Source organism: Marmota marmota, unplaced genomic scaffold, assembly GCF_001458135.2.
Source record: "Marmota marmota marmota unplaced genomic scaffold, marMar, whole genome shotgun sequence".
NCBI lineage: Eukaryota > Metazoa > Chordata > Mammalia > Rodentia > Sciuridae > Marmota > Marmota marmota.
In genome coordinates, this window is record NW_025999943.1 from 7,147,054 (window position 1) to 7,157,551 (window position 10,498).

General features: G+C 38.5%; 1 protein-coding gene across 2 annotated transcripts in view; it reads left to right on the plus strand.

The window, feature by feature from the left end:
* Positions 1-3,503: 3,503 nt before the first annotated feature.
* Positions 3,504-10,498, plus strand: part of Obi1 (ORC ubiquitin ligase 1) — a 46,217-nt gene continuing 39,222 nt past the window's right edge. The window contains exon 1 of one of the 2 annotated variants that reach the window (XM_015499327.2): positions 3,504-3,658. In XM_015499327.2, coding sequence (XP_015354813.1) covers positions 3,587-3,658 — 72 coding nt within the window. In that variant the 5' untranslated portion in view covers positions 3,504-3,586. Of the gene's footprint in view, positions 3,699-10,498 lie in introns of both variants that reach the window. The other variant, XM_048801410.1, reaches the window with a different exon arrangement.

Consider the following 10,498-nt stretch of genomic DNA (forward strand, 5'->3'; position numbering starts at 1 on the left):
ATCTACTCAAATTTATTAGCTTTGACCAAAAAAATTAAAAAACAATCTGAACTGGGTCAATGAAAGAATAATGCATTCCTAATCAATTTTTAATAGCACTTAAGATTTTATATTTTTTTAAACTTGCTTTTAAATAATTTATCATTAAAATGAATCTGATTTAAACAAGGGGTAAAAGGTGTTCCACAGCTATTTGATGGTTTTCTTAGCAAAGAAATTCAATTATGACTGACTTTTTATTACTGAACTACTTTATTAATAATAATACATCTTGCACTTACATGAAGGCATTGGGCCAACAATCTGAGAGAATCCATCAAGTGTGATCTAGGATTTAACTTCAATTCTAACTATTATCCAGTGGTTTACCTTATCCTTGCCTCAATTTCCTCATATATAAAAGGAAAGGACTTCATGATGACCCCCCAAAGCCTCTGTAGGTCTACAGATGTATAAAAAATAGTTTAGGAGGCCTTAGCCTATTCTGGATGTCATACATAACTGAATTCCTCCAGTCACAGGATTTCTCATATGAGGCTGTTAAGAAGGTGAAATAGAAATCAAGCAGAAAGTCAATGAGCCATGTGATCTTTATCTTCCTTTTAGAGTAATTATAGCATCATCACACTATTCGAACTAAACAATGTCTATTTAGAACATGATTTATCAAAAAACTAGGAAATTCCCTTCATAGAATAGAGAGAAGAGATAGTTCTTGATCTTGACTCACTTGCATTATTAAAAGCAAAGCCTAGAAAATGACCTGGAATGGGGCTGGGGTTGTGGCTCAGCAGTAGAGCATTCGCCTAGCGCATGTGAGGCACTGGGTTTGATTCTCAGCACCACATAAAAATGAATAAATAAAGGTATTATGTCCAACTACAACTAAAAAATAAATATTAAAAAAAGAGAAAATAACCTGGAATCAGTCTGGACCTTGAGAGAGTCCTGATCAACATGTACTGCTAGCAATATTATTTGTGTGTGTGTGTGTGTGTGTGTGTGTGTGTGTGTTTTGGTATCTATCCACAAAGCATTAATACACAAAGTGTCTATGTTGCAGTATGATTATATTTGTGCTAATGCATATAGTAACATATTAACTAAAATGTTTGCAAGGACATGTGCTAGAATGTTATTAGTGAACACCACAAAGATTTAGAGAGATGTGGCAAAAGAATAGAGGAAATTTTGCTTAATATTTGATATATTTTTAAACTCTTAATTTTTAAAAAATTAGTCTGTATTATTTTTATAATTCTCAAGAGTAACATGGTCTTCTGTTTTGAGGTAAAAACAAGTAAACATGTTTAAAATAAAACAGCTTGGGCTTATAAAAAAAATGGAGGCGATGGCTAAGGCTATTTGTGGAATATTCACTTAGTACCAGATACTGGATAAATTAGATGCAATCCCTAGCCTCCAGAAACATAGTCTATTGTGGTGGTAAACACATAATCAACTATAATAGAATGTGATCAGCATAGAAATAGTTGTATGGTCAGAGCACTAAAACAGCACTCAGAAACTATGATAACAGTAATAAATGTGAAAGAAGATGTTGGAAATAGTCTAGATTTTAATTTTCTACTTAAAATGGAAGCAATAATGTGTTAAATTGATTTTTGTTACTAGATATTGACACCAATCACAGGGATAATATATAAGAAATTAACTTGCCTGGTAAGTGAAGGAAAAGTCTTTTTAAAAAGAAGTGTCTTCAATATGTCTTTCTGATACACTGTTTCCAGGGATGGATGTCAGAGACTGAACATTCTTACTCCTATGCCCCATTCAGAAGCTGTAGAAGGAGGCCCTGAAATATCATGTTAACAAGCCTAGGCAAAAGAAAACATTAAGATGGGAAAAGATGAAACCAGAATGACAGTAGGTGATGATCTGGAGCTTCACAGCCAGGGACTTGAAAGATAAATTAGCAGAACAGGAGAATTCTGGACCTCATATAAATATGACTTTTTAAGGAAATCACCAAATTGGATGACTTATGCCAGACATTCTGAAAAAGTTTACATTAAACAGAATCAGTATGATTATTTTGCTCAGCTCTCCAATTGCAAGCATATTATGGTCTCTGACTGCTAGAGAATAAAGTTGCTAAACTATTTGAAAGAACTCTCACTGCCACTTGTAAGCCATTTTGAGATAGATTTGGGATTCTTCAAGTGAACTACTATCTGTTCCCATTGCACTATTGCCTGGCCCTTTTTATACACATCATACTAAGCATAAATTGCCCTCATTTAAAACACACACACACACACACACACACACACACACACACACACACACGTAAAACACTAAGAGGCAAAGATTAAATAAGTTGCCTGAGATCACAGGAAGTTGTTGAGGGCAGAGATTTCTATTTCAGTTGTCTAGGTCCAGAAATCCTTACTCTTAACCCCGAGGCTGCTTTTTGCTATGTATTGTCTCCTTTTCAGAAAGATTAATAAAATATGTTCCTTTAATATTGTTTCTAGGGCTGGGGCTGTAGCTCAGTGGCAGAGCACTTGCCTAGCATGAGTGAGGCACTCGTTTGATCCTCAGCACCACATACAAATAAACAAATAAAATAAAGGCATCTGTAAAAAAAAAAAGTTTCTAAATCTCCCAACTCACAGATTATATTTGTTTGCATAATACATCACATCAGCTCTTCTTCACTTAAATCAGGTGCAGTTAAATTCCAAATCTGTTAATATTTAAGATTCATTGAGAAACTTTTAAGTTTTGTTTTTTTTTTCTTTTTCACAGTTGGGAAATGCTAATTTATAACCACAGAAATTATTCCATGGAGTTCCACAAGAAGGTGGTACACTTCACATCCAAGGATGCACTTGAAAGAATTAAAATGCATTGCACAAGATCATGGCTCACACCATTTGCAGCTTTCTCACTTATGGATGTGAATGAGGCTCCTGGATGGAATCCTTAAATCTACTTTTGGTAGCAGTCATAGTGAGAGTCTTGTCTTCAAGGAGAGCTGAGATTAACGTATCCAGATTATTTTTGGATACAGAAGATAAGGAGAAAAATTACTGTTTTTAAAGCAAATTATCATGCTCCCTTGGAAGCAAGCACATGGTATCACTTCAGAATGGAAAAGGAACTGAAAAGGGTGGAAAAGTTGTTTGGGAAACTTAAAATGTATAGATAACGTCTTTTTTTATTCGAGTCTCTCGACTGCGTCCAGTTTATTGTGAGGGGTTTCATCTTCAAGCAATTTCCCCCATCCCAATAAAACTCTCCGGGGAAAAATCTGGGGAGTTAAAATCGCTGATCCATGTACTGCCTTCTACTATTACACTTGCCCTTAAATTTTCAAGATCGTCGATACGTGTAGAAACACACTTTTCTTCTCATTCTTAGGAATCTTGCATCACCTGAACTGGGGGAAGTTTTTCTTTACCTTTTAATGAAACGGAAAAAGCCCGGGCGAAAGCGCGTTTTCGTTTCCTCTCCCGGGCAGGCCCTGCCGGGCCGCCGTAGCCGGCCTCGCGCGTCCTTGGTGGTGGTGAGGGGCCGCTGTCGGCGGGACTTCCGTGTTGGCGGGATTCTGAACGCTGCCATGGCTCAGACCGTGCAGAACGTTACATTGTCTCTCACTCTGCCCATCACGTGCCACATTTGCTTGGGGAAGGTAAAGGTTGATTCCGGGCACAGCTACGAAACGCGGTTGGGTATGAAGTGCCCTCCGGCGCCGGGAGCGGTCTCGATGCCGGTCGGGGATGGGGCGTGAGGCGCCGCGCTGGGAGAAGACGCTCACCCGCGTTCTCCTCACGCGGCTGGAGGCCGTGTCCCGGGGCCCAGCGGAGCATGCGGTGATTAGTGGGTTCATCTGGAAGCCTTGTAAAGGGGGATGACAGCGTCCCGGGGCCAGGCAGTGAGGCTGCACAGCGCCGGAGGCCTCACTGGGGCCGACGCCGGCCTTGGAGGGGCCGCAGCGGAATTGCTCCGCTGTGGCATTTTACTCCTTTTGCAACCCCGAGTGGAGAATGACCCTTGAAAGCACATTTCCTCGTAGCCTCATCTCAGGTTCATTAGACCCCTGTACAACCAGAGTGTTAGTGCTCCGGGGCCTGCTGTGCTGTTTGGAGACTGCGGTCCATTTTAAGGTCTTTTCTTATTCTGGCCTCCAGGTTGGTCTTTGCTCCCGGGTCAAAATAAGAAAAGTAAATAGTTGATGTCCCTGGGTGGTATTTAAAATAAGAGGGATGGCCTTTAACTCCAACAGGGGATCCTTGGCCAGATAGAATCCTCTCTCTTTGTCATGCAGTAGGTGCCTAATGTATTTGTGAAACTGTGGGAGAAAGTACTTACGAATTAGAAACGGAGTTTTGAATGTTCTCAGGCCTTGGTCTCCCCTCTCTTTTTCGTTTTTGCATCCCATTCGGATTTTTAAAGAACCTTTTTTTTTTTTTTTAATCTCGTGGATCAAGAAGGGGGAAGATACTGACACAATGAGTTTTTTTCCACCCTGAATGGTTTTTGATGTTTGTAGCGTGGCTGGGTTGAATTTCTCCCCACAGTGTAGACAGACTACACCCCCAGGCTTAGAATTGACTCTGCGAACTTAATGAAGCAAAGATTTGAGTGCCAGCCAGTTCTAGTTTGCGGTTCATTGTGCTGAGTTCAGGAAGTAGAAGGAAGTCAGGATTGGAAGCAACTGATAACTCTTGATACCAGTCCTAAAGAAATGCCAAGAGAAGCAGCCAGACGTGCTGTGAGAGGACATAATGGATGGCTTGATCAATTCTGATTAGAGAAGTCAAGGATGACCTGGGCACGGATGGTGTTTGAGCTGGCATTTGCCACCACTGCCAGCTTGCCAGGCTGGTGAAAGGAGGAAATGATTTTTCTATTTGCTTCAGTCCTGTATATTTGATTTCTGATAAATTTCCCAGAAGTACCTGTTAAATTCTGAATGAATTTCCAATCGTAGTCTTAAAACTGACAGAAAAATATAGGGAGGTGACTTTCTTTTGGTCTTCATTGTACATGCTATACCTAGTTTCTGTTAGTAAGCTGACTTTTAAAATTGCATTGAGTTGCCTGGTTTACACTTACCAAATCTATGCTTTTTGTGTTTAACCAAATTGATATCAAATAGAATAGTGCTTTGCAGATTATAGAATGCTTTTGAATATATTTATTTTGTTTACTTCTCACACTAATGCTCTGAGATAGATGAGGGTTGGTTTTCTTTTTTTTTTTTTTTAAATAAGGAAACAAAAGCTTAGAATCTCTAGTAGTGTAACTTCTGTCTTCAGTAGAATACAAAAACACCTGACCTCATCCATGCCACCAAACACTTTAGATGGGTTTTCCCCCACTCCCACCCAGTAGTGGTTAGTTTTATTCTAAAATAAGAATCAGATAATAAAAATTAAAGATTAGCAATTTGTAAACAGGCATATTTTCTGTTACAGAAGCAGAAAGGTGTGGGCCTGAGTGACTGAGTTCTTCAGACTAGTTGGGTTCTAATCTAGGTTCTGCCACTTACGGTTATATGGTCTTGTAAAAATTACTCTCTGGCCTCAGTTTCCTTATCTGTAAAATGGGAATGGTAATAGTATCAACTCTCATCCTTATGTTTTGGGAAGGATAAAATCAAACATAAATGCTGTTATAAAATCTGGTACATAGTAATATTCAGTAACTATTAACTTTTATTCTGGCATTGAAATAGGCCCTCAAACTGAGAAAAATCATTCTTTTCCAGTGACTATTCCTTCCAGTTGCTTTTTGAATCCATTGCACTTCTGGAAATTGCCACAGTACATACAGGGATTTTAACTGGTTCCATGTGACTGTTGACTTTTCTAATCCAATCTGCTTGTGCTGCCTATTCTTCCACACATATAATATTTCTGGGGTACTAAATAAATAAAGTATTTTTCATTTGGAAAGAAATCTATTTTGGTCTAACTCCATAGTATTAAAAGTTCTGCTTAATGTGAAGGGCAAATTTTTTGACTGAAGTAACCAGAAATGAAACCGAGTTACCTACAATGAGGGGGTTCCAGCTTCTCACAGTGTCCAATAATAGTGTGGACTTTTTTTGCTAGGAATACTATCAAAAGGATCCTGTTTCATCAAGTACTGCATGCTTTGCTCTTCACCCATATTGTTGATTTAAATTTTTTAAAAGATAGGACTAGGGACAAGAATCTAATGCAACTTGGAGTCTTCACTTTGGGTTGCAAAAATTCATTTATCATTGTTCACTGGGGATTGCTGATTGGCGAGTAAGTCATTCATCCACCTTAGTAGATTGAGCCCATGTTTGAATCCTAATTTCCTCAAAGCTCCCAAGAGTGGGTTTATGAGACTTGTGTATTATTGTCACAAGTAATTTGCCATCTGGAATACAAGTTCTACATTTTTTTTCTCTTTTCCAAATTAAGTTTGAAGAATATAGTCATTTGATAATATTGTTTTTAGATACTTATAGTATAATAAAAAGATAAACTCAAAAAGTGTTGATAGAGCCCAGTTAATTATCAGGGTTGGTATATAACAGCTGATGTATTTATTAATAGGATTCCAGTTTATCTATAAAGCATTTCTGTTAGGAATGAAGGTAGGAAAGGGGAAAGAGGGTAGGTAGGAATGAGGACCTCAATAAGTACATATTATTAACTGACTTATTTCATGTGGTTTTAAAGTTCTAGAATATAAATTCTGGCTCAGACCCAGAGGTTTCTTACAACATAGCAAGAACAATGCAGGAACTTTATTTTGAAGTTTCCAAATTCTCAAGTAGTGGGGCCCCTACCATAGTCATTGCTACACCACAGCCTTATCATTCTAGGTCTTTGTTAGGGAAACAAGATGTGACAAGAACAATAGTATTTCGGGAGATTAGGTTGACTCTTGTCCCTAGCAAGGATGCCAAAGAGGCAGAGGAATTGATATTAAGTATGATTGCCAGACTAGTTGATCAAGCTGATCTACAATTTCTTTACTCTTATCATCTCTTATTAGTGCACAGTCTCTTCTTTCAGGCACATATCCCCTATTTTTTATTCTCAGATTATTGTTTGTGAACCTTGCTGCAAGGAAGGAAGAACTGTTTTTTAACTAAAAAGAGTATGTGATTTTAAAGTGGAATAACGCTTAATGCAAATTCAGGATCTGTCATCATAACATGAATCATTATTTCTTTGAGTCTCAGTTTACAACTCCATTAACTTGTTAGGAAGATTGATTTGGATATCCTAGACCAATAGTTCTCAGTAGGGTGGAGGGAGATTTTGACCTATCTCTGACATTTGTTAATGTCTGAAGACATTTCTTATTGTTCATAGGAGGCTGCTACTGGTATCTACTTGGTGAAACCCAGGGATTCTGCTATCTAAACATCCTACAATATATACAGGACTTCCCCCTACAACAAAAAATTCTTTAGTCAGTGGTGCCCAAGATGAGAAAGCCTGTCCTAAATGACTGTATAATTCCTAGTAGCTGAGCCTAGGATGATATGGATATTAATCGACAACAACTTTAGTTGTGACTTTTCCAAGTATATTTGATGTTCTAAGAAAGGTTTTGGTCATAATCTCTCTTAAGATGGAAAAGATTCATATAAAAGAAATAAAATGACATAATAGGAAAACAGATTATAGGGTTGACTTTTTTTTTTTTTTTTTGCACCAAGGACAGCACCCTCTGGTCTACTTCGTGTGAAGAGTCCACGTTTTATACCTTGCTGTTTTAACTCTTCCTCTTCTTCTTTCTCACCAGTCTTATGAAACATTACCTTAAAATATCATTTCAGCATGCTTTCTCTAGATGAATTTGGGATTATATATATCACTTGCATGCAGGTATAAATAAAAATGAAATGTGGTCTTGCATTTTTATTTCCTAACAGTGCCGTTTTTTTCCCACAGATCCCATTTAAGAGTAAATTGGATAGATATAATGATTATTTCAATTGAGAGTATTTTATTGGAGGAGAATTAAGGGAGGGATACATTCTTTGTATTTTGTTATGCAAGCTACAGTCAAACAAATGACTAGTAACTTGTTTTAATAGTTCATTATGCTTTCTTTCAGTTCTAAGCTAAATTTATACCATTGTCTAGAAATCATCGTATGATAAATACCCCATGCAAGGAAATCAACTAGTAAACTGTTTCAAAAATCCAGCACAGTGACAGTGATAATAGTAGGTATCCAACAGTGCAAATGATTATCTTATGAGTGACATTGTTAATGGCCTTTAGTATACAGAGCCAACTAGTCTTGTCTGTGGTTGTTCTTCTGTATCATTTTAGCATGTTAAATGGAGAAATTAAACTCCCTTCTCTTTGCACAGTTTATCAGTGGCCATTGATTTTTTTGCTTCTTGGGATACTTTTTGGGAATATTATCTCAGCTTTTCATTTTAGTACATCATAATTCACTTTTATTAGTCTTACAGTTTGCAAAGCATTGTACCAGATGCTCCATGTAGATAGAGTAGGACATTGCCACTGTCCCCGAGGAGTCTGAAATCTAGTGGGGAAGGCAGAATATAAACAATTTTCTAAGCAAGGCACAATGCAGAAAGAAGTAAACATTAAGTAAGTTAGCGAGTACCCTATTAGACACAGTTATATTAGCTTCTTTCTGTTACTGTGACAAAATACCTGAAATAATAAGCTTATAAGTAAGAAAAGCTTATTTTGCTCCTACAGTTCTAGAGATTTCAGTCTATGACTGGCCTTGGTGCTTTGAACCTATGGCAGGCAGCATAGTACATCATGAGAGAAGCTTATGGTAGAGGAAGTTGCTAACCCCATGGCATCCAGTAAGCAAAGAGAGAAGGAGGAAGAGCTGGGGTCCCAATATCCCTTTCAAGGGCATTATCCTACGGAACTAACTTCCTTTCACTGCATCCCACCTCCTATAGGTTCTGCCACCTCCCAGTAGCACTATGAGCTTGGGACTAAGCCTTTAATATGTGGGTATTTGGGAGCTATGCATGATCCAAACTGTAGCATTCCACCCCTGGTTCCCAAGGTGCATGTCTGTCTCAGTGTAAAATGCATTCAACTTATCTCTAAGAGTCTCCAGAATCTTAACTGTTACAGTATTGCTTAAATGCTCCAAACCTTTCAAATCCAAAGTCTCCTCCTAGGCTCAAGGCAGACTCATCTATGAGCCCCTGTAAAGAAAAAAAATTAAATATTGCATACTTCCAAGATACAATGGCATGGGGAACACTACCATTCCAAAAGCAAGGAATAGGGTCATAGAAAGGAAGGATTTGATTAAAGCGACACAAAACCTAGTAGAGTTAAGTTCTAATGCTCCATATTTCACATTAAGTCCTAATGGTCCACGTCTAACATTCTGAATGGGCACACTATGGTAGAGTATGAGCTTCAAAAGCTTGGGCAGCCCAGTTCTTATGACCTTGCTGGGTGCAGCCCATATAATCAATCATTCTCTTGGGCTGGTTCTGCTCACTGCCTGTAGCTTTCCTGGGCAGGTATTTCTTGTTCCTGGCATCTCTAATTTTCCAGGAACTTTATTGCAGCTTCACACATCTCCCTTTCAGGTCCTACATGTAGGGGGCTAAAACACTGCCTGGCTTCCTAGGCTTTCCTTTGAAATCTTTGTGGAAGCCTCTACAGACACGCTTACTCTTAAATTCTGCATACCTAAAAAACTAGTATCATTTGGATGATGCTAGGACCTGTTGCTGCTCCAAACACAGCTGCAGTAGTCTCATTGACAGCTGAAAAAGGGGAAACAAATTCTGGTAAAACAATTCTGTAGGTGGCTCTGTGTGAGCAGGGCACCCTAACCCTCTTACAGTCGTTGAAACAAGTTTGCACATTTATGCCTTTTAGCCCATGATGGGTGGCATCTTGCTGATGCCTGAGATGCCTTCATGGTATCTTTCATATTCTCAGTGTGAAATACTGGACTACTTTTTAATGGTGCTTATCTTTTAGCAACTGTACCTTACTTGGCAGCACCTTTAAAAGTCCTCCTTTTCTGGGCAAACTACATCTTCCAAATTCTTCGGTTCTGTTCTTTCCTCTTGATTCCCACGATATTTGCCTAAAAGCAGGTGGTAATACCTATGCTGCCGCCTGAATGCTGTACTGCCTTAAAAATTTCCTCTGCCAAATAAACTAGACCATCATCTTTTTTGGGGGTGGGGGTTACTGGGGTTTGAACTCAGGGGCATTCGTCCACTGAGTCACATCCTCAGCCCTATTTTGTATTTTACTTAGAGACAGGGTCTCACTGAGTTGCTTAGCATCTTGCTTTTTTGCTGATGCTGGCTTTTTAAAAAAATGTATTTATTCTAATTTGTTATTCATGGCAGCAGATTGCATTTTAATACATAGTACACATATAGAACACAATTTTTCATATCTCTGGTTGTTCACAAAGTAGAGTCACACCATTCGTGTCTTCATACCCATACTTAAGTTAATGATGTCAACCTCATTCCACCATCTTTCCTACCCCCTTG